Source organism: Narcine bancroftii, chromosome 12 (assembly GCF_036971445.1).
Source record: "Narcine bancroftii isolate sNarBan1 chromosome 12, sNarBan1.hap1, whole genome shotgun sequence".
NCBI classification, from domain to species: domain Eukaryota; kingdom Metazoa; phylum Chordata; class Chondrichthyes; order Torpediniformes; family Narcinidae; genus Narcine; species Narcine bancroftii.
The window spans coordinates 95,554,168-95,578,965 of NC_091480.1; the positions used below are offsets into that span (position 1 = coordinate 95,554,168).

The window sequence follows — 24,798 nt, forward strand, 5'->3', positions numbered from 1 at the left end:
TCCAGCATGGGGTGAAAGGCATTTGCATCGATGGATGGACTGGCCAGTCCAAACCGCCCAGGATTTCCCAATGAAGGCTGGTGTGTCGCCACCCCCCCCACCCCCACCCCCCCACCCCCACCCCCACCCCCCCCACCCCCCCCCACCACACCCCCACCCCCCCCACCACACCCCCACCCCCCCCCACCACACCCCCACCCCCCCCCACCCCCCCATTTTGCTCTTGTACCTTGAGCCAGGCCAAGTCATGCTCAGGGTTTGGGTCATTCAAGCCATTTAATCACTCCCTCCTGTGGAAGTGAGGGTTGAGCCACTGGGGTGGTGTTTTCCAGGGTTGTGAGGGAGGTGGGTGCTCCTGGTGGGCGAGGAGGGGCGAACAGGACAAAGGGCTGGATACGGGATGAGGCCAGTGAAGTGTTTGGAAGGTAAGTTGGGGAAGGGGACATGAACAGGGGATATGAGCCATGGACTGAGGGGCGGACAGAAGGGGCAGGGGGGCAGGGGCAGGGGCAGGGGCAGGGGCAGGCACTGCTGAGGCAAAGAGAGACCAAAGTGAACTCACTTTTGTTTTAATTCGGATTTTACGCATCTGAATGTGGACTTGATAGCGCTCACTCGACGGGGACAACGCAGCGGGGAGCGGACTGAACGCCGAAGGGAACGCTGGGAGCCTGGAGGGGTGCGCGCTGCATCCTGGGATCTCGGAGGACCTCCGTGGGAGGACGCCGTGGATGCGTTGTCCGTCAGGCAAGCGCCGAGCCGAGCCGAGCCGGTCGTGGGAGCGGGGACTGGGTGAGTGGAGGGGCCGGAGAGGGGTGGGGGGAGACGGGTGGATGAGGGGGAATGGGGGAGACGGGGGGAGGGGAGACGGAGGGGGAGACGGGGGGAGGGGAGACGGGAGGGTGAGGAGACGGGGGGTGAGGGGGAAGGGGGAGACGGGGGAGGGGGGTGAGGGGGAAGGGGAGACGGGGGAAGGGGGGAAGGGGGGTGAGGGGGAAGGGGGGGTGAGGGGAAGGGGGGAGACGGGGGGGATGAGGGGGAATGGGGGAGGGGGGAGACGGGGGGAGGGGAGACGGAGGGGGGAGACGGGGGGAGGGGAGACGGAGGGGGGAGACGGAGGGGGGAGACGGAGGGGGGAGACGGAGGGGGGAGACGGGGGGAGGGGAGACGGGGGGAGGGGAGACGGGAGGGTGAGGAGACGGGGGGTGAGGGGGAGGGGGGTGAGGGGGAAGGGGGGTGAGGGGAAGGGGGGAGACGGGGGGGATGAGGGGGAATGGGGGAGGGGGGAGACGGGGGGGAGGGGGGAGACGGGGGGGAGGGGGGAGACGGGGGGGAGGGGAGACGGGGGGAGGGGAGACGGAGGGGGGAGACGGGGGGAGGGGAGACGGGGGGGGGAGACGGGGGGGGAGACGGGGGGGGGAGACGGGGGGAGGGGAGACGGAGGGGGGAGACGGGGGGGGGAGACGGGGGGAGGGGAGACGGGAGGGTGAGGAGACGGGGGGTGAGGGGGAAGGGGGAGACGGGGGAAGGGGGGGTGAGGGGGAAGGGGGGGGTGAGGGGGAAGGGGGGGTGAGGGGGAAGGGGGTTGAGGGGGAAGGGGGTTGAGGGGGAAGGGGGTTGAGGGGGAAGGGGGTTGAGGGGGAGGGTGAGGAGACGGGGGGTGAGGGGGAAGGGGGAGGGGGAGAGGGGGAAGGGGGGTGAGGAGGAAGGGGGTTGAGGGGGAGGGGGGAGACGGGGGGGGTGTGTGAGACGGGGGGAGAGTGAGACGGGCGGGGTGAGAGTGAAAGACGGATGGGATGGGAGACGGGGTGTGGTGGGAGACGGAGGGGGGGGTGAGATGGGGTGGGGGACGGAGGAGGGGGGGTGAGGGACGGAGGAGGAGGAGGGGGGTGGGAGACGGTGGGGTGAGGGGGGAGACGGGAGGGGGGGGGGGGGTGAGAGACAGGGTGCGGTGGGGGAGACGGAGGAGGGGTGAGAGGCGGAGATAAGAGAGGTGCCTGGTTGTGGGGACGTCCGTTTCCCTGCAATGGGTCCATGAGGTGAGGTTTGTGTATCGCCTCCTGTGCCCTTGGGACCCCAAGGCCGACACCGAGCTGGGGTTTTGCGGAAAGGTAACAAAACTGGGCTCGAGTTTCCAGGGAGACGGCGGAATTTTAATTAACCTTGTCTGGATGTAGTAGGCGCTTCCTCTTCTTGCATTGAAGTGTCCTTTTATTTTGGTGTTTCGGTATTGTAAACTTTAAGATTACCACGTTTTCAGATGGTAATTTTAAAAAAATAATGTGATTAAGCACAAAATTCGTGTCGAATTCCGGAAAATAATGTATTGTTGCAAATCTCAACAGCTCAACCCTTCTAAACTGTACTTTTACCGTCACTCTGAGAGTAAGTAGACAAAGCATTTGACATGAACTGGGTTTGTCAAACAGAGTTTCTCAACTGTACAAGGTTAGGAATTTACTGGGTTTGGTATTTTTAATAGGGATCTTGAATTGCAGAGTTAGTTACCCTCACGAGGACAGTTAATAATTAAAGCTTCCATGATTTACTTTTGTTGGTGAATGTGCCATTTTGCGTCTTGCATTCTTGGAGGGGAACAATTCTTGCAGTCAGATCCCTTGATGTTTAAGGTAACAATTTGTTGTGCAAAGCCAACTCTGGGGAAACTTTTAGTGGATATGATTATGGCCAAAACTTTAGGAGAGCGGCTGATAATTCCTTAAGAAAATAACAAATGGAAAAAGTCTAATGTTTTTCATTTAAAAAGAGCATTTTTGGATCTCTGCAGGTTGAAAAGTTAATTATTCATCTTCATGAACGATGACAAAGCTTATGGTCAGAATTGCTTGATGTTTTAATCACTTCTGCTGAGAAAACTTATTTTGAAACATTTTGCATTTAAATTTTTTAAAATAAAACTTTGGATTAATGGATAAAATAAACCAGTTAATTTGCGAATGTGTATTTCTGGTCTTGCTTGTTTGAGTTTTACATCCATGTGATCTGCAATACCAGGCTAATACAAATTAAAACTTCAGCAGTTTCCTCATGTAGTTCCATTGCAAAGTATTAAAGCAATTGCAGTTTTATATTTTTAAAAAGTGCTTCCCTTTCCCTCAGTAAGTTTAGTTTTGTTATTGTTTTAGGTGGAAGTATGATTTACTTTTTTCTTGAAGATTTTTTTCCTTTTTTTTTCCGGACCCATGGTGTATATTAAACATCCTGCAAAGATTGCAAATCGAGCAACATTTTTTATTGAGCATTGTGGAAGTTGTTGAGGCTAATAAAAGTCAATCTTGTGCCCATTATTCAGTGTAAGCAAGGATAGGACTGCAATTGCATATGAGGAAACTTCACAGGATACTCCATTTAAGTTAGCAGGAAGTAAGATTTTTGTAATTAGTAGCTGAAAAGAATATCATATTGCAAATGAGGAATAAGAGGGCAGCACGTGCTTTTGTTGTAATACTTAAGCTAGGGCTGATGCCATAGCAGAACAACTGTCACATAATCAATGTAACGAGTTGATATAAACTATTCTCAATACTCATTCTTCTTGCCTGTAGTGGGTTGACTCGACCATCTTGCCGTCATATGGCATCTGGGAAGAGTCTGCCCCTGCTCCATTCTTGTCTCTGCCATTGGCGAATCACTTGCAATGCCTTGCTCCTCTTTTTTGTGTTTTCATTATGACTGTTCTTTCACTTTACTGTTCTTATCACTGCAGCTCAAGGATTTATTCTTGGCTGTGAGATGACTTTTGGCCAAAGTAATTCAAAGCCAAGAATCCCTGTTTCTTCACGTGGATTAGTGACATTCAGCTCAACCTCGTTGCCTTTCTTGACTCATGGAACAATACAGCACATGAACAGGCACTTTGGAATAGTCAGCACAGGCCTTTGGGCTGATCTAAAATAAAATCCCATCTGTTTTTTATCTCTTAAATTATCATTGTATCTCCTTCCACCAGCTACCGCACTCAGTGCAAACTCGCTTCCTGCCGTTTTGCTGTTGGTCTGATAACTAGGGCTGGATGACTAAAAATTTCCCTTAACTAACCATCATCCCAAGAACTCATCACTTTCTTCATTCCTATGCCAAAGTAAGGAATTAAATTTGTTGTTTGGATGAATTTCCAATCACCTCTGTGTCATGCCAAGACAGACCGCTTTTAATGTGACTTTTGTCTCCAGTCCTGTGAGATATTTGTGGACGGCTCTGAATCACCACAGATATGGTGACAATACCCTTTAATTTTCCCTACATGTCTCTAGTTTTTATATTTCTTATTTTGGAATCTTCCTTTCACTAAGCTTTTGGATATCTCCCCTAATATCCATGTGTGACTTGGTGTCAAAAATGTTGGATATTGTTCTGAGAAACTTTGGGATGCTTTACTGAATTGAGGTGCAAAATACAATGTGTAATGCTTTTACTTGCTACTAAGGGAATGCGATCTACAAATTTTGATCAGAGACGCAATTTAAATACTTGCGTTACCTCTGCTTCCTGTTTCAGAGATGTCATGTGTGCCAGTTACTCTCCTGTCATTACACAGACTGACAAATGATTGCCGGTCTCTTGTGTCAAATTCAACAGTAACCAATTTGTTAGTTTTTACTAAGATTTGTTCATTTCTCATGGTAATTGTATGGTAGAAATACATTTTATGAGAACTGTTGGAATTGGTACTCCAAACTGACTTGTTAAATTTAAAAACTCCTCCCCGGTAATTCATGTATTGTTAATCGTACTTCATTTCTGGAAAAAAAACTTAAGTCCATGGCTTTCACTGCCGTTACTCTTCAATTTTCGGTGTGTAAATGTCATTGGCTCTTTCTTAATTTACTTTAGTGTTCCGGTCAGTATCTAATTTGGTTGGCTGCTTTAGTCCTAAATGGGAAGATAGTTGAAATATACTGTTTGCATAAGGATATCCAGGATTCAAATCAGTGTCTCTGAAGGAGTGACACTGCAATTCCATATCTGAATTGTGTACAACTCTTACAGAAACTTGGAGACAGTGCCCATGTGCTGCTTTGGGGTAGATTTTGTGGGTCTGGGAGGTTTATTTTTGGATTAGCCTTCAGGGTTAACTGCAGCATATGTGGCAGTGTGTGCGCTATAGTGCATTAGTGGTGGGGGAATGAATGTAAAGGGCAATAAATCAGCTGCAAAACATGGAGGGTAATTTGTTTTGGATAGTGTTGAGTTACCCTTGAAGCAGCCCTCGTCCAGTCAAGCAAAGAAAACAGCATGATGCTCCTTAGTTGTGCCTTGTCATTGATGGAAAGGCTTCGGCCTGTCAAAAGATCAAATTCAAGTTTATTATCATCTGACTGTACTATACAACAGCAATTCTCCAGTCCACAGTGCAGACATACAAAATATACATTTCCCACATGATACATAATAATCATTTACATAAAAAAATAAATGGCTGCAGTCCAAAAAGCAACTCACTGTGCTCTTAGATTTTTTTAAACATTTAGTACAGTAACAGGCCCATGAGCTCATGCTGCCCAATGACCTACAACTCGGTTATATTTTGATCAGTGGGAGGGAACTAGAGTACCCAGAGGAAACCCATGCAGACCCGGGGAGAACATACAAACTCCTTACAGACAGCACTGGATTCGAACCCAGAACACTGGTGCTGTAACAGTGTCACACTAACCGTGCCACCCTTGATGGATAAGAAGATTATGCTGAGTCCTGGCAATTTTAGTTTTTTGCATTGCTTCTGCATTGGGCATGTGTTGCGGGGTACTTGAGACATTGGGGGAAAAGAACATCTCGAAATCTGTATTACTATCTGAAAACTGAAAATATGTTGGAGTATGCTATTGATAATGAAAGAAGCTAGCATGTGGCTTGATTTGGACAGCGTTTCTGAAGTTCCATACAATTAATTTGTGTTTCAAGCATTATGGCAAATGAGATGGCCATGGTTCGATGTCCCTGATAATTTCAGCATGAATTTAAAAGCGTTCCATTCCTGCCAGTGGAGTCAAATGACAGCACAAGATCATGAGTCACTTTTGTGTTCAATGGGCTGACATGTGAATACAAGTTTAACATTTAGGGAGATAATATTGTTTTGGAGTTTTGTACAAAGCAAGTGCAATTTCCAGCTATATTGTACACAGCTGTATAATATTCTGTGTATAATATTGGAGCAACAGTAGATGCAAGAGTTGGCAGAATGTAGCAGATCTTGTGGACTTGTGTTGAATATATTTTAAAAATCAGCCAAAATAAGGTGGAAGTAATCAGTAGGTTGTCCTACACCAGTGGGCAGAGAAACTGAGTTAATATTTCACCTTTTGAATACATATCCAATGACCATTTTTCAGAGCATCTCCATTCAGTGACCCTGAGTTAGTAGCCAGCTGTCACTTCTTTCATCTACTTCCACTCTCTTTCTCCTACATTACTCTAGTGAGGGCCAAGCATGCTTGAGCAGCAAATAGTGTTCAAATTCACTTTGTTTCTGTTTTTAACTGATGTTTTCTAAAGTAATTGTTAGCATGACAATCTCAATCAGTAGATAACCAGTAAAGTCTGCAGACGATACGATTATACCACAATATACCAAAGTGCAGGAGAAATTCGGCCTGTCATGCAGCATTTATAGAAAGGAATAAGTAACCAGGGTTTGGAGCCTGAACCCTTCATCAAGGTGTGAGCAAAAAGCAGGCAGATGTCTTATTAAAAAGGTGGGAGGTTGAAAGAGGGTCTATTAAGACCCAGAGGATCTTGAGGGACGTGGATAAGGTGAATAATGATTTGTTTTCTGGAGTAGGGGAACCCAAGAAAATAGGGACAGTAATTCACTCAGAGGATTATGGTGATATGGAATAAGCTACTAGGCAAAGTAGTGGAGAGTAGAGACAGGTACATTAGCTTTTTAGAAATACTTAGATCGCTGTGTAGATGGGAGGGGTATGCACTATTATGAATAAGTAGGGCTAAAGCAGGAGGATATATCGTTTAGCATGGACAAGCTGGGTCTGTGGGCCTGTTTCCATGCAGTAAGATTGACTATAACTCTCTTGTGTTACTCCCCACTTTTGATTCTACCATTGTGTTATACATGGGGCCCATACAGTGCTAATTAAGCTATTACCCATGTATTTTTGGGAAGTGAGAGGAAACCAGAACACTTGATGTTCACTGAGTTCTTTATATGTTGCTGTTGTTATCAGTTTGTACTTGCTTCATGCTTAAGGCTGAATTATTTTCATCTGAAGGTTGCTGGTGTAAGTATAAATTCTAGCTGATGCTATATGATATTCCCACAATAGCAGGTTCTTGCCAAATCTCAAACATGCTTTCAGATTTGATGTTCCTCCAGTTATAGAAATGGCTGAATTTACCAGATCTTGATTTAACTGACACATGAAGCTCAGTGCCTCTCTTACTCTTTGCGTATTCATTTTTAAGTTGTTTTGCTCTTGAGGCTGTCTGTAGGAGTGACCACTATTTTGCATCTGTGGGTTTGCTCGATCAATGATGGGGAAAAAACGTTGACCAGGTTGCTGTTTGTGTGAAAGCCTAAGATACTGCAACCTGCAATCTATCAACCACATCTGTTAATATATAACCATATAACCGTTTACAGCACGGAAACAGGCCATGTCGGCCCTTCAAGTCCGTACCGGTTCACTTGAACAACTCCACAACTTCCTCCGCAAACTCCTGAGGAAGTAGAGGCTCTCTTCATGATGCCACCACCACCGGTGTGCCCCAATCAGTCCTATAGATGGCGGCTTAATACAATGCTATTAAAGAAACCAGAATTTGTTACTTTACATGAATAAATTTCATATATCAGTAAGCTTTTCATTTTAAGCATGAATTCAATGTTGGAAATGCAGCAATTGATTAGCCTATTGCCAATTTGTAGGAATAATGAGGTGGAAAGGCTAATCTTACAGCTGATACTAGAAAACTGCTCCTTTTACTTCACGGTCGTAAATTTTGAAATAATTAGTTAAGTTCAATTCCAGTGGTTATTACTTCAATTGCACATTCACAACCAGATACATTTTCATGGAGAAAATGAAGTTTAGAAAAGTTCAGACATCCCATTGATTTTGTTGAACTCAGCTAAACTTTTATTGCCATAAAACACCTCGGCAAATAGACAACTCTTGCACCTTAGAAATACTAAGAGCAAAGGATAAAACTGACACTTAGCCTCTCTTTTATAACAGTATTGTCAATATTATAACCTTATGGACAATCGTATTCCACAGGTGATCGATCAGTCATGTCAATTGTCGCACAGTTTCAGAGCTATTGTATTCACCATGTCTAGTGTGTCTCAAAATTTATACTACACTTTTGGTTCGTTTTCAGAATGGTGGAACACCAACTCCGACTGTTCCATTTCTTAACACTGTTAAAGTAGGCATTAGCCATTCTTCCTGCTTGCATTGCACCATTTCGTTTCCACATTTTGATTAGCTAATAACTGATGGGAACAATAGGTATGAGGCAATGGAAGTAAAACCTGAAGTAAAGCTTCCTCAACAAAAAATTTGCTGGTTTGTATTTTGCTGAGTAGGACTCAATTCCTTCCTTCTTTTCTGAGATGCACCAGACTTGTCTCTTGCTTGCGCATTATTTTAATCAAGAAATCGTGGAGTCTTTACAGTTCCCAAGAGGTGAATTTATTGGACCAAAACTGTCTCGATCTGACAGTATAAGTTTATAGGCAATCTGGATTAATCACAAAGTTTGATGCAGTGTGGTACATAAATGTTACCCACAATTCAAATTACTTCAGATTTACAGCTTATTTGTGTAAAATCTTACCAGTCATGGTATGACAAATCAGGTTCCCATTAACCCGCAGAGTATTGCATGGCTCCTGGTATGGCGTGAAGGTGTCTGATTTCTCTGTTATGTTAAAATGTAAGAAGTTTAGCTTGAGCTTTATCCTGATTAATCTTGTTGCTTTGCTTTTACCATGTTTTCTGTCAATTTTTAAAAATCACAATTGTGCAAGGCAGACGAAGAGTCACCATTAGTGTTGCTGGAGAATAAGAGAAAGAGAAGCAAAACAGAGTATTTTCAGAGTTGCTGACTGTCTCATTGTATCTTGCTACATGTGACAGCTATTTTCATAGTTTGGCCACAAAGGTGTGACAAGTTAGTCAGTTTGTAAATTTTAGCTGTTTTCATGGTCTAGAAGTTATGAAGCCAGTGATACCACAATGACTTAGACTGGTTCAGTTTTTGAATATGAGCCCTTTTGGTTTGTGTTACAATGCTACACCAGACTGCTGGGCTGTCAAAAGTGTCATCGAATCTACTTTGATCAAGTATACCATATATTTTGATGGATAAGGCGACCTTCAGATAAGATGAGACAAGCTCTTATCAGTGGTATAAGACAACCCTCAAACATACCGGCACCACATGTGCGCTGACTGAGCTGGCGTTGTGTTGGCTGAGCTGGCGTTGTGTTGGCTGAGCTGGCGTTGTGTTGGCTGAGCTGGCGTTGTGTTGGCTGAGCTGGCGTTGTGTTGGCTGAGCTGGCGTTGTGTTGGCTGAGCTGGCGTTGTGTTGGCTGAGCTGGCGCTGTGTTGGCTGAGCTGGCGCTGTGTTGGCTGAGCTGGCGCTGTGTTGGCTGAGCTGGCGCTGTGTTGGCTGGGGTGGCGCTGTGTTGGCTGAGGTGGCGCTGTGTTGGCTGAGGTGGCGCTGTGTTGGCTGAGGTGGCGCTGTGTTGGCTGAGGTGGCGCTGTGTTGGCTGAGGTGGCGCTGTGTTGGCTGAGGTGGCGCTGTGTTGGCTGAGGTGGCGCTGTGTTGGCTGAGGTGGCGCTGTGTTGGCTGAGGTGGCGCTGTGTTGGCTGAGGTGGCGCTGTGTTGGCTGAGGTGGCGCTGTGTTGGCTGAGGTGGCGCTGTGTTGGCTGAGGTGGCGCTGTGTTGGCTGAGGTGGCGCTGTGTTGGCTGAGGTGGCGCTGTGTTGGCTGAGGTGGCGCTGTGTTGGCTGAGGTGGCGCTGTGTTGGCTGAGGTGGCGCTGTGTTGGCTGAGGTGGCGCTGTGTTGGCTGAGGTGGCGCTGTGTTGGCTGAGGTGGCGCTGTGTTGGCTGAGGTGGCGCTGTGTTGGCTGAGGTGGCGCTGTGTTGGCTGAGGTGGCGCTGTGTTGGCTGAGGTGGCGCTGTGTTGGCTGAGGTGGCGCTGTGTTGGCTGAGGTGGCGCTGTGTTGGCTGAGGTGGCGCTGTGTTGGCTGAGGTGGCGCTGTGTTGGCTGAGGTGGCGCTGTGTTGGCTGAGGTGGCGCTGTGTTGGCTGAGGTGGCGCTGTGTTGGCTGAGGTGGCGCTGTGTTGGCTGAGGTGGCGCTGTGTTGGCTGAGGTGGCGCTGTGTTGGCTGAGGTGGCGCTGTGTTGGCTGAGGTGGCGCTGTGTTGGCTGAGGTGGCGCTGTGTTGGCTGAGGTGGCGCTGTGTTGGCTGAGGTGGCGCTGTGTTGGCTGAGGTGGCGCTGTGTTGGCTGAGGTGGCGCTGTGTTGGCTGAGGTGGCGCTGTGTTGGCTGAGGTGGCGCTGTGTTGGCTGAGGTGGCGCTGTGTTGGCTGAGGTGGCGCTGTGTTGGCTGAGGTGGCGCTGTGTTGGCTGAGGTGGCGCTGTGTTGGCTGAGGTGGCGCTGTGTTGGCTGAGGTGGCGCTGTGTTGGCTGAGGTGGCGCTGTGTTGGCTGAGGTGGCGCTGTGTTGGCTGAGGTGGCGCTGTGTTGGCTGGGGTGGCGCTGTGTTGGCTGGGGTGGCGCTGTGTTGGCTGGGGTGGCGCTGTGTTGGCTGGGGTGGCGCTGTGTTGGCTGGGGTGGCGCTGTGTTGGCTGGGGTGGCGCTGTGTTGGCTGGGGTGGCGCTGTGTTGGCTGGGGTGGCGCTGTGTTGGCTGGGGTGGCGCTGTGTTGGCTGGGGTGGCGCTGTGTTGGCTGGGGTGGCGCTGTGTTGGCTGGTAGGTGGGTGAAGCAAAGTCACAAAGCAAGAATGATGTTATCCAGAAGCCAAGGGTTTGTGGGTAGAGTAGCTGTAGGTTTGTGCTGCTTCCTGGTGGCTCTTGGGCACACTCCTTGGCTGGCAGCGCATCTGATGCCCAGCTTGTAAACACAGCAGGCGCGCTAATATCAGTGCGCTAACTCACAGCACAGGCTTGTCCCATGCGAGCTTGCCACTTGGCCACAGTGCACCACAAGCATTCACTCCTGTGTCTGGTTGTGAGCCTCTGGAATCAGGGAGATACAGAGCAGAGACTCGCTCTCATCCAAGTCAGTCATTCAGTCAGACATAGCGAGTGGAGCAGTTTCCTGTGTTTGTGTGGCTCAGTGAGGGAGAGCTGGGAGTGGGAGCTGTTACCACCTGAATGTGATGTAAAGAGTAAAGAACTTCCTGCAGCTTGTATGCAGCCCTAAATGCATGAGACTGAGGGGGAAAGTGCACCAATTTAACGAAAATGGCGAACTACTTCAAGGAGGATCATTGTCTTTGTTGGTATTTAGGTGGTTTTTGTATTTTTATATTTTTTAAATATGTATTTATATAATTTAAGGAATAGGGAGGGAGTAAGGAGGGGGAAATAAGGACTCTAAATCATATGTGGAAAGAGAATGCGGTTTGTTCATTGGATTTGCATGAGTCTTTGGAAAATCAAAAATAAAATATTTAAAAAAAACGACAATGACTCTTGCTAAAGGTCTAGTAGAGATAGATCTCTCCTCTTTGCGGGTGAGTATCTGTTTGGGTTCGAAGGAGGAATATCAGTATCTGGCTGTTCTGGTAAACTTGTACCTCTCACTTTGTTCATTTTAGATTGGTCACAGTGTTTGAGCTACCGAAAGAAAACAGAGACACACGCTGAGAGCACTTCAGTTTATACAAATCTTTATTACAAAATCTTAAGCTGATTTCAAATACAATATGCAAGCCCTTCCCAATTATACTTATCAACATCTGGACTGGTCCCAACTGCCGAAGCGAGGCAACGACCGCACACTTGGAGTAGATTGTCGGGGCGCCGGTACGGTAGCAGCTTCTCCACCTCCTCCGACTGGGACGTTGGTTGGACTCTAGAAGTTCTTCTTGCCGAGAGACGTTTCCATCCCTCGGAGAATCTGAAACTTCAGCAGCGGGACCATGGCTTGTATTACCCAAAAATTGTTTACTCAAGCACCTTTTCCATCTAAAAAAGATAACTGAGCACGCCTAGGCTTTTATCAAATACTACAACTTTCTAGCTTATCACTTTGAATACAATGGTTTGTCTCGCCTGACAGTCTGCGACCAACAATCCCATCAATCTCAAACAGCAACCGGGTAACAAGCAGGAAGATTAAACGTTCTTGGTACCAGGTGTCTTTTTGTCAGATAAAGGCATCTCTGGGCCCCATGGTGGAATTTAGCTTCTGCCTGCTGATTCTTACATTACTCTCGAAGTTGGTTACTGATACTCAGCCTTGCAGAAGCAAAAGCATGGTTTAAATCCTCCATTACACTGGCCTATAGGACAACCCTTTTTTGGGAGCTTCAAGTATTGTCTTATCTGCCGAAATATACGATAATTCTAACTGCACAAAGGTCACGTTTGGACTAGCATGTTTGTAAGTTTATGGTATGTTGCCTTGCAAAAAATATTTTCAATTCAGTTACATTTTACTCAACTGTGGAAGAGTGGCTTGTGTTGAACTATTCACTTTTGGAGTGAGAGAGAGAAAGAGAGAGAGACTCACATAGAGTGAAATTATAGAATTTTCTCAAATACCTCATGGGCATCTGATCAAATTGACATTGCACTACATATTTTCCATCATCACTTACCCATTCTCACAGTAAAAACTTTTTCAATTCTGATTGAGGTACTTTGCTTTCACCATATCATACCAATGTGCTTGATGTTTGCATCTTGTGTTTTGGAGTAGCACAAAGAGAATTATAAAAAGAGAATTATGCATTTCAGGTCAATGGTTTCAAATATCTTCTCTCTCCTCAAAATGATTGTTTCTCAAGTAGAGAAACAATCTTTCTCAAGATTGATGCTAGGTTGTAATTTCTTCAGATTGCTAATTGGATTCTAGAAATACAATATCTTGTCAACCTTTGCTGGCTTCTTGACTTCAGTTTGACAGTTTAGGATTCAAAGAAAATTGACAAGTTGAGGTGAAGTTAAGTGAAGGCCTAATTTTTCTTAATTACTTGTCACAATTAGTAAACTTGTTTGCCAGTTCCATTCTTGATTCATTCTGATGCAATTCTTCATTTTTCTGTTTAAAGGTGTCATGTGAGTGAATCCATACACCATGATTTCTACACATACGTCCGAAAACTCAGTCGCACCCAGAGAAATTAAACAGGTAAGGGGGAATATATAAATGCAACTGATAAATAAGAGTGCATTTCTGTTTTCTGATGTTTTGTTGGTAAGGTTGAGATTGATGAATTAACCAAACAACCAAAGTGATATAATTTGTCTCTGGGGTGAGTTATTAATTCATCATTTTTTTTATCTACGGTAATGTGGAACATGCTTTTTTTTTAAATTTTTCACACCATAAATCACATTAGCCATGATATACACTATTTCTTTTTCACACATATACAGTGACTTTTTCTCCCCCCCCTTTCCTCCCAAACCACCCCCCCACCACCCCCCTCTCATCCATTTTAGGTATACAATCTAGGTTGCATTAAGCCAGTCAGACAATGTTGTCATTCAACAAAATTACACCAGAAATTCTACTGAGTCCATTCTTTTCTTTCCTTCTCCTTCCATCAACTTAGGTAATGTTTGTCCCCGGTAGGTTTTCGCTATTGTATTTTTTTTTTTTTTTTTTTTAATTTTTTATTTTTCCACGCTATTGTATTTAATGTAAGGCTTGTTCGAATATTTCAATATTATTTCTTAACCAATATGTTATTTTTTCTAATGGAATACATTTATTCATTTAAATTTGGTAGTTTCTTCCTTTTAATTTGGTTATGTATTCCATTAATATTTAAAGACATATAGTTCAGCGTAGCCCTTTTATATTTTGTTTATCTCTTTCCGTTTTTCCATCATTACCTTTCCTCCTTTTCCATTTCTGTTTTCTTATTTTCAACTCTTTATAAGACAACATTCCTACAACATCCAACATTTTCCTTATTCTCCTATTTCTATCTTATTTATCCCCAATCTCCCCTTCACCTCCTGAGTTGTCCTTTATCCCTTGTCGGACAACCACATCTCCCCTCCCCATTTGGATTTGCGAATCCACTCGCAAGCGTCAACTGATTTTGGAACATGCTTGAAACAATGTACCCGTGTCAGCAAGTAACTATTACACATGTAATTCCTGGAGTAATCTAGTTTAGTTTGTGATAATGGTTGAATGGACTAATGGAATAAAGTGCAAACTTTTCTAATGCCAAGGATGTCAAACAAATTTTAAAATAGCAATAAAGCAGAAAGCAGACTGAAGAAATATTGTGTGGTGGGGTGAGGCTGGGAAAATTCCCATAATTGTGCAGCTTTTCTGTCACCACCTCACTACAATGGAGTCAGAGTTTTATTAGCACTGAAAAGAGCCTTTGGTTCAACTCGCCCTTGCTGGGCAAGGTGCCTTCCTGGGCTATTCCCATTTTCCTGTATTTGGCTCTAATCACTCTTGACCTTTCCTATCCATGAACCTGTCCAAATGTCTTTTAAATTCTGTAGTTGTGTCTCCTTCTCCCTCTGGCAAATTGTTCCATATCTCCATCACCCTCTGTATGGGGAAAACAGTCAGGTTCCCTTTCAATCGTTTGCTCTTGTTTTAAAATATCTTCTAGTTTTGGGCTCTCTACCCTTGGGAGAAAAAAAACCGATCCACCCCATTCAAACTTGTGAATCTCACCATCAGCATTTTCATCAAAATTGTTAATGTATGTCACAAAGAGCTGTGCACTATTGGTCATCCACCTCCAACCTGGGGGAAAAAAACACTACTCTCAACGACTAACCTCTTGACTCCTTCCACTAAGCCAATTTTGTTTTCAAATGGCTGGTTCACTCTGGATTTCGTGTGATCTTGCCTTCCAGACCAGTCTAGCATGCATGCGGGACCTTGCCCTTTAGCCCATCTTGTCCACGCTGACAAAAATCTCCCACCCACACTTGATCCACTGCCTACATTTGGTCCGTATCCCTCTAAATCCATCCTATCCATGTACATGTACAGTTTCTCTTGAACATTTCAAAAATACCTACCTCAACCATCACCTCTGGTCAGTCCATTCCAAATGCCCACCACCTTCTGTGGGGATGGGGAACAAATCACCCCTCAGGTATCTGTTAAATCTCTTTCTCTTCTCCACATGCACACATACACTGTCCTCTGGTTACTGATCCCCCTATCAGGGCAAAAGACTCTTTGTGTTCACCTGAACTACTCCTCTCATGATCTTGTCTACCTCTGAGATTGGCCCTCATCCTCCTGCTGTCCAAGGATTAAAGCCCCAACCTGATCATCCTCTCCCTATAGCCTTAGATCCCCAAGTAAATCTTCTCTGCCCCCTCTTCAGCTTGACAACATCTTTCCTATAGCATGGTGACCAAAACTGAATAGAATTCTCCTAATGGGTCCTTACCAGCGTCTTGTTCAACTGTAACATGACCTCCCAACTTCTCCGCTCAATGCTGTGAAGGCCAAGGTGCTGAAAGCCTTTTGATTACCCTGCCTACATGCAATGCCAACTTACAAGGTACTATATACCTGTACTCTATCCCTCTGCTGCTTTGCACCGTCCCCGGATCCTTGCCATTCACGGTGTAGATCCTATCATGTAGACCTCCCAAAATGTTACATCTCGCATCTTTCTTGTGTCAAATTCCAACAACCATTCCTCTGCTCACGTGTCTAACCAATCACCCTCTATTCTAATCTTTGGCAACCGTCTTCACTATCTACAATTCCGAGCGCTTCAATGTGATCCACTTGTACTCATGCATGTTCTTTTTCATCCAAAGTTTGTTTGTGCCAGTTTTATGAAATAGAATTCGGTAAATATAATTAGAAGCACTCAACATGGATTTGTGGGAGGAAGGTCATGTTTGACCAATCTGATTGAATTTTTTGAAGAGGTGACTAGGAATGTGGATGAGTGTAGCACAGTGGATGTTGTCTATATGGACTTCAGTAAGGCCTTCGATAAGGTACCACATGGAAGGTTAGTTAAGAAGGTGCAGTCTTTAGGTATAAATTTTGAGATAGTCAAATGGATTGAACATTGGCTGAAAGGGAGAGGCCAGAGAGTGGTAGTGGATAATTGTCTGTCAGGTTGGAGGCCGGTGACCAGTGGTGTGCCTCAAGGATCTGTATTGGGCCCATTGTTGTTCGTTATATACATTAATGATCTAGATGATGGGGTGGTAAATTGGATTAGTAAATATGCAGACGATACTAAGATAGGTGGAATAATGGATAATGAAGAAGGTTTTCAAGGATTGCAGAGGGATTTGGGCTGCTTAGAAAAGTGGGCTGAAAAATGGCAGATGGAATTTAATGAGGTGCTTCATTTTGGTAAGAAGAATCAGAACAGGACATATGTGGTAAATGGGAGAGCATTGAGGAATTCAGAAGAGCAGAAAGATTTAGGAGTAACGGTACATCGTTCTCTGAAGGTAGAAACTCACGCGAATAGGGTGGTGAAGAAGGCTTTTAGTATGCTGGCCTTTATCAATCATTGCATGGAATATAGGAGTTGAGAGGTGATGTTGAGATTGTATAAGACGTTGGTGCGGCCTAATTTGGAGTTCTGTGTGCAGTTCTGGTCGCCTAATTATAGGAAGGATATAAACAGAGTGGAGAGAGTGCAGAGAAGGTTTACCAGAATGTTACCTGGGTTTAAGAATCTAGAGTACAGGGAGAGATTGGGCAGATTAGGTCTTTATTCTTTGGAGCGTAGAAGGTTGAGAGGGGATTTGATAGAAGTATTTAAGATTATGAAAGGGATAGACAGAGTGGATGTGGATAGACTATTTCCGTTAAGAGGAGGAAAGATTGAAACAAGAGGACATGAGTTAAGAATTAAGGGGCAGAGGTTTAGAGGTAACATGAGGGGGAACTTCTTGACTCAGAAAGTGGTAGCCGTGTGGAATGAGCTTCCGGGAGAAATAGTGGCGGCGGAGTCAATTGTATTATTTAAGAAAAGGTTGGACAGGTCTATGGATGAGAAGAAGATGGAGGGTTATGGGCATTGTGCAGGGAGGTGGGACTAGAGAGGGGTGTTTGGTTTGGTGCGGACTAGAAGGGCCTAATGGCCTGTTTCCGTGCTGTAAATTGTTATGTTATGTTATTCATTTGTTTGTGTTCTCAGCGGATCAAGAAAAAACTTGCACATTCCCTAAAGTGTTTGCAGAAGCGGTATGTAAATTCAGACTCGATTGTAACCAGTAATGATAGTGATGCGAATCTGCTGTGTTGTGTCATGGAGTCAGTATTTGTGCATGGATTGAAATCAAAGCACATCAAAACAAATGGTGGATACGGAGGATGGAAAGGCAGTCGGGAAAGGCAGACTCTTCCACAGCCGGTCTTTTGGGCTCTGCTTAAAATGGTCACTCACCGGTAAGTTGGTGGAATTTTGTCGGACTAATTCCCATTCCAGTACACTATCATATTTCTCAAAATTGCATGTTGATTTGCTTGTACTTGTACAGTATCTTGATCTAAGAAAACAATTATTTGTGTATGCTTTTTATAATCTCTGATTTTGCTTTTCTTTTTCAATCCTATTTAACTCATTTGTTTTGCACAGTTTTCAAGACATTGTTAAGGGTTAAAGTACAGAATACCTCTTTGGGAAGTGGATTTGTGGGTAACGTCTAGCTACTGAAATTGCATTCAGTAGAATAGAAAGCACTGGCTTGAGCCTGGCATTTCTGAGATTGGGGATGTCTGGACTAAGTGAACAATTTGAACAGTACATGATTTGAATATGGGCATTCATGTCTGTGCCTATTTCAAAATCTATTCTCCCCCTCTACCAAAATGAACAAAGGCCTACTGACACATTCAGTTGATTTTTTTTTTCTATTAAAACTGATTCAGAAGCAGGCTACTTATTTTTTTTGTAGAGCATTTCTATAGGAAATCTGGAAGTGATTCCTTCTGATATTAATGTGACTTACAATGTAGGCTTGATGTATATCTGTAAACTGCTTTGTTACATAAACAACTGTTTAATAATGTAATCAAATAACTTTGCCAGTGACTTGTGCTACTAAATGCACCCATCGACTTGGCCTCCAAATGCACCCATCGACTTGGCCTCCAAATGCACCCGTCGACTTGACCTCCACGACTGCCTGTGGAAGTGAATTCCAGATGCTTACCACTCTTTGGTTGAAGAAATTCCCCCACATCTCTATTTTAAATGGGCGTCCTTCAATTCTGAAGTTGTTCCCTCTTGCTCTATACTCTTCTAACATGGGAAACAACTTTATCCAGGCCATTGAACATTTGAAATGCATCTGAGATTCCCCCTCATTAATTCCAAGGAGTACAGTCTAAGAGCTGTTAATGCATTCTGGTTTCAAACAAGGAGGCAGAAAGACATGCTTCTAACTTGATGCAGTGGTTCATTTTCAACCCAAGGCCTCCATAATTTGTAGTCAGAGATGCAGCACTGCATGTTAACTGTTCAGTGTTGCCTTTGACTATTTACTCCAAAAAAAATTGCAGCAAATAATACTGGGGATTCATTTTAATGAGGTCAAAAAGTATGTTCAGTAATATTCTTTGAGTTATAAAATTGGCATTAGTATTTACAGGGCCAGTGTTGGACTGGGATCAATGGTGTTACATTCTCCCTCACTTTAGCCTGTGTGCACCCTCTACATTCTACTTCCTCACAAATTCAAACTATTAACTCATCAAGTTATTACTTGCAAAAGTCATTAACATTTCATATAAAACCTACTTTTTAAACATTTAAGTAAATAAATAATTCATAAGTATATTATTTCCTACATCCCTCCCAAATCATTTAAATGATTCTTATCATTGATCCAGGGCAAAGTCTAAATGATTTAGCAATTCAACAGTCCAGTAAATGTATGTTGAGATTCTGTTCCATGACTAACATTTACGAAGTTGAATATTGGAGCATAATCAGCAAAATGCTCAAAAAAAGGTCAGGAGGTTTGTGATATCTGAGTTGTTTACAATTGAATAGGAGTCCTGAATTTCCTGACGCTTGCAGGGAGCAGCCATGAAAGTAAATGTGGCATTGTTGTTTCCCATGGTAAGAGAATCTAGGACAAGAGGGTATAATTTCAGGATAAAAGGGCATCAATTGAAAACAGATGAGTAAACATTTCTTTAGCCAGAGGGTTGTAAATCTGTGGAACTTTCTGCAACAAGTGGGTGTGGAAGTGAGATTGTTTGGTTTTATTTAAGGCAGAGATTGACAGGTATTTGATTAGTCAGTGCATCAAAAGTTACAGGGAGAAGGCCGGGGTGTGGGGCTGATTGGGAGGATGGATCAGCTCATGATATAATGGTGGAGAGGACTCTGGGCCAATTGGCCTACTTCAGCTCATCTATCTTGTGACAAATGCTTGGAAAATTGTTATTAGGCAAACATAACATTAGGATGGCTGTTTTAAAACTCAGACTCTGTTTGTTTGAAAATATATTTCACATCCTGATTCTTTTGTTCAAAAATTTTTTGCAGGGATGTTGTGACAGAGCTGGAAAAGTTGAGCTTCATTAACACTGATGTTGGACGGTGTCGAGCATGGGTAAGACTTGCACTTAATGATGGGCTGATGGAGTGTTATTTAATGTCCCTGCTTCGAGAGAAGGAAAGCCTGTGTGACTTCTACCAACCTGTGGCCTTGTTACTTGATTCAGAAGATGGAGAGGTTCTGCTAAGCTACCTGCAAGGTTTATCGTCTCTTTCCTTTACGTTGTCTTATAAATCGGCTGTTCTAAATGAATGGACTGCTACTCCCCTTGCGTTGGCTGGCTTATGCTCAGGACCAGATCTGTCTGAGACTTTGTCAAAGTTTTCTGAAGGAAAGAGGAAAGGTTCTTGGGACTCAGCTTCTCAGATCTCTGGCTCTGATATAATTGAAGTGACTCATACCAGTTATACAGCAATGCACAGCAGTAATAGCTTGGGTAAGCTAAAACTTGCATCTTCCACTTTAAGTTTGGAAACTACTGGATCATCTCAGCTCTCATCCAGTCTGAGCTCTGACAGTCTCCTTCAGTCAAATGGATTGAAAAGTCCTGACCAAACTACTGAGGAATTGTGGTCCTGTGATACAGACAAAGGCATTGCAAGTGCTGAGAGCTCCAGCAAATCTCTGCAAACGTAAGTACTATATCACTTCTCCATGATAGCTCAGAGCTGTAGTTTACACCATATTATTTTCATTTGTAAATCAGAAAAATAGCAAGTACCAAAAATCTAAAATAAGAAGAGGAAGTGCTGTAAATACTCAGCATTTTGGGTGAAACCTTTGGGAAGAAAAGTGAATCTAATGTTCCAGCATTGTATTATAGAACACTACAGCACAGAACAAGCCCTTCAGCCCTCGATGTTGTGCCGACCCATATATTTCTTTAAAAATGTACTAAACCCACCCTATCCCCGAAACCCCCTATTTTTATTTCATCCGTGTCCATCTAAGAATCTCTTAAATGCCCCTAATGTTTCAGCTCCACTACGATCCCTGGCAAAGCATTCCAGGCACCCACAACTCTCTGTGTATAATCATTTAAAAAAAAAACCTGATATCTCCCCTAAAATTCCTTCCCTTCACTTTGTACATGTGTCCTCTAATGTTTGGTATTCCTGCCCTGGGAGACAGGTGCTGGCCATCCACCCTATCAATGCCTCTCATAATTTTGTAGACCTCTATCAAGTCTCCTCTCATCCTTCTACGCTCCAAAGAGAAAAGTCTTACTAACCTTGCCTCATAAGACTTGTTTTCCAATCCTGGTAAATCTCCTCTGCACATAGCTTCCACATCCTTTCTATAATGAGGTGACCAGAACTGAATATAATACTGTAGTCTTACCAGAGATTTGTAGAGTTGCCACATGACCTCTCTACTCCTGAACTAAATCCCCCTATTAATGAACCCAGCCTCCCATAGGCCTTAACTATCCTAACAACCTGTGTAGTGACCTTTGTTCATCCACACTCTTAAGTAACAGACCATTAACCCTGCACTCACCCTTCTGGTTTGTCCTTCCAAAATGCATCACCTCACACTTATCAGATTGAACTTATATAGCAAATACTTCCAGTATTTCTAAATTTTTCTTTTCTTTTCGTTGGAATGGTTTACCTGCCTGTCAGTAGAATTCTCCGGACATAGGAGACGGGTGATGCTAGAATCTGAAGTAAAACACAATCTGCTGGTTGAACTTGGCAGATCAAGTTGCATCAGTGGAAGAAAAAGAATGGTCCCTTCATCAAAAGTGAAATTGCAAAGAGATGCCAATGGTGGTAGGAGTAGAAAAGACTCCCTTGTGGGATTAGCGCATGGAGGTAAAAAAAAATTGGTAGATGCCAGACAAAGGGGGAGAGAGTGAGAGACAAGAAAGATTAGTAATATGGAATGGAATCAATGATTCGAAGACAAATGCTGCCAGTCACGAAATTTGATAAGAAGGTGATCGTAAAGAGAGACCAGATGGAAGTGGGTGTTGGGGGAGAGAGAGAAAGAAACCAGTGGGGGAAATGGGGTGAAAGGGGATGGAATCGGAGATGGAGGGGGGGAGGAAGGGGGATGAGAATGGGTGACTGTCCACCTTTTCTCTCAAGAGAACATGTCCAGCTTCTCAAGATTAATCTTATAGGGAAATATTAGTTTTTTTTCTGCTTCTCTCATTTCTAAAACTCTAATGTGCGATGATCAGAATTGGACGCCGTACTTCCCTTTGCGCAGGATCAACATCACTTGCTATTCAGAGTAAACTGAAGTTTTTTTTTTCACAGTTAACCTTTTTGTTAAAACATGCATTAACCTCGTAATACATCGGGTGCACGGGCGTATTTTGAGGAAGAACATGTAAGGACAACCATTTTGCCTTTTGTTCTCTTTCCCATTTTTTTTAAAAAAAGGCTCCAATTGTAAAAAAAAAGTATCTGAATGCGTAGAGTATTACTAATTGGAGAATAGATTCAAAATCTGATATCTCTGATTGATAACACCACAGGGTTATCTAGTGCTGTTTGTGTGGCTTCTTTTGCTCTTTTATTTGACTGATTCTTAAAAGAAAATTGTCTGTTTTTAAGGACACCAGATGAATTTGGAGAGGACCAAACTCGGGGTTCCCTGGGCTGCAATGTTTCCATTACTATATCGCAGCCTGAGCCTTCAGCAAATGATTATGCATTAAATACTCCGTCAGATAAATTGGTGGTTGACCAACGTGCCTGCAATGAGGAAACCAGTATAAGAATGTCACAAATTAAATGCCCATCCTCTACCCATGTTTTGGCCTTGCAGCATCCAGAAATGAATGGGGCACATTTCGAAAATGATACCAAAACTGTTCCTCCTCGCAGGGAAGAGACGGTAAACACTGTTAATTCTGAAACATTATCTGACACCATCTCTGAGAGAATTTTGCAATCTGCAGTGCATGAGGAGCAGGAAGTAAAATCTGACCCAAATTATATTGAAGCTGTAGATCAAGTTTCTTCTGTGAGAGAAATTACTCATGTGACAGACAAAGTGGATGCATTGGGTGTTGCAGGAGATAATCATGTGAGTCTATTTATTTACTTTGTATGACATAGTTCAGACCTTTGCCTGTTTTCATAATTGCACCTTAGTGAGGGAAAATGATCTGCGTAACTTAGGGATATGGATATCCCTGATGTTTGGAAGCATTCAAAAACTTTTTAAAACAAAAATATTATTCAAATCATCACTGAAAAATATTTAAACAATTGTTTTTTTTCCAGATACTTTAAAATTTTCCTTGTAGCCTTTTTCTAAATCTGAGATTTTGATATGTCAAATTATTTTAATCAAATGTTTTAAGGCTCAATCATTTAAATTTTGTTATAATATTTAATATTGATATTTTCACATTTATAAATAAAATTATTCTCCAGATTTTGATAAAGCCATGTAATTATTTTCTTAAACTGTTGTTACACCTTTGGGTATTGATTTGCGTGTCATCCAGGTGCCTAATTTAAATTATTTAATTATGATTTTTTTTCCAAAATCTTTTATTTGCATATTTATTTAAATTTGAAACTACAAATAAATAGTTGAGTTACTTTTAATATTGAATGAGCCGAATGTTACCACTTCATTGTAATTAGGTTAACTTTGTTTTTTTATCATTTCTTTTACAAACCAATATATCAGAGATTTCTTTCAAATTTAACGTTGATGTTAAACAGTTTTCCTGTCTATGTAAGACGCTCCTTGAAAGTTCCTAATCCACGATAGACAATAGAAGGATGAATTTCAAAGGCAAAATTTATTTAAACCAGGACACTTTTAAAGTTTGCAATGGCTTTGTTTAATATTATAGTCATTTTAATTTTTAACTTTTTTCGGTCACATTGATTTCTTTGTTTTTTATAAGCATTGTTATTTTCACTTTGAAATGCATCTTGAAATTAGTTTAAAATCCATTATATAAATTCCAGTATTCATTTTTTTTGACTTGTGCAAGTGTTCTTTTTGACCTAACAATTGCATATGTAAACTTTGCTATTTCAGAAACAAAGTAGCTGGATATCAGATGATGACATCTGCAAACCATCCCAAGAAGTGGAGCCTCAAAGCGCAGGGGAAAGTTCAACTGAATGTTCTGTCAATACAATGCCAAAGAATGAAAATAGCATTTGCGTTTGTGAAAATGGGCTACCAGCTTCCAAATTCTTGCAGAGCAAGTGTGGTCAAGAGGAAACTTCTTTTAAAGTGACCCATCGCCGAAAGACAGGTATGAATGATTTGGGAGGAGATTGTGTTACAGGATTATGGGTAAAATGTCTTTAAAAGGGATAGATTGTGGGGGTTTAGTATAGGTTATACTTTACAGAGTAATACTTCACAAAAGACATCTCATTTAAAATGTAAGAGCTTTGCTGAAGCTTGACAATGAGGCTCCAGTTGACTTCGCAGAAGCAATGAAGAATGCTGATCTATTGTGTATGGGCAATAAAGTCCAGACTCAGAGATGTTAAGATCTTTCAAAGATTGGGTTTGGAGAAGCCCTGTAAGAAGTCGTGGTTTTTACAAGCAGAGAGAGGAGAAACAAACAGATGATTTCTTTTTGTAGAGAGAGAGAGAGAGAGAGAGAGAGAGAGAGAGAGAGAGAGAAAGAAGTCAGTTCTACAGCAGCAGTTGAGGCTGCAAAATGGCAAGCTGGCAGGCTTGTTGAAAAACCCCATTTTGAAGATTGGTTGAGTGTTCTGAGTTCAGTCCATTTAAAACTCTTGTAGTCCTTACAAGAGGAAATGGCGAGCTAGAGTGTTTCTCTTGAAATAAGGGAAATGAGAGGAACTCTGGTGACCTGGAAGAAGAGGTTATCATTTGGAACACCTATGATGAGGCAAGTTTCTTCGGAAAGACAAGTGACTGATTGGACATACACGAACTTATTTCCTCCAAAGAGCAACAAATATCTCTCTGAAACCAACAAGAACCTTCCTGAGTGATAACCATTTAATTTTAAGCACCAGAGCGTGACGAAGGTTCATAAATGTTAAATTCTGTGCACAGTATGAGAATGGCCTGATACCAATGAACTTGGAGAAGTGAAAAGAAAATGATTGGGCAGTGAAACAGAG

At 43.2% G+C, this 24,798-nt stretch overlaps 1 protein-coding gene across 2 annotated transcripts in view; it reads left to right on the forward strand.

Moving 5' to 3' along the window:
* The first annotated feature begins 687 nt into the window (after window positions 1–687).
* The window catches only part of plekhm1 (pleckstrin homology domain containing, family M (with RUN domain) member 1), a 48,499-nt gene continuing 24,388 nt past the window's right edge, over window positions 688–24,798 (forward strand). For both annotated transcript variants that reach the window (XM_069904949.1, XM_069904950.1), the window contains exons 1-6: window positions 688–792; window positions 13,273–13,352; window positions 17,335–17,585; window positions 19,696–20,340; window positions 22,276–22,750; window positions 23,726–23,948. In XM_069904949.1, coding sequence (XP_069761050.1) covers window positions 13,299–13,352; window positions 17,335–17,585; window positions 19,696–20,340; window positions 22,276–22,750; window positions 23,726–23,948 — 1,648 coding nt within the window. In that variant the 5' untranslated portion in view covers window positions 688–792; window positions 13,273–13,298. The remainder of the gene's footprint in view (window positions 793–13,272; window positions 13,353–17,334; window positions 17,586–19,695; window positions 20,341–22,275; window positions 22,751–23,725; window positions 23,949–24,798) is intronic.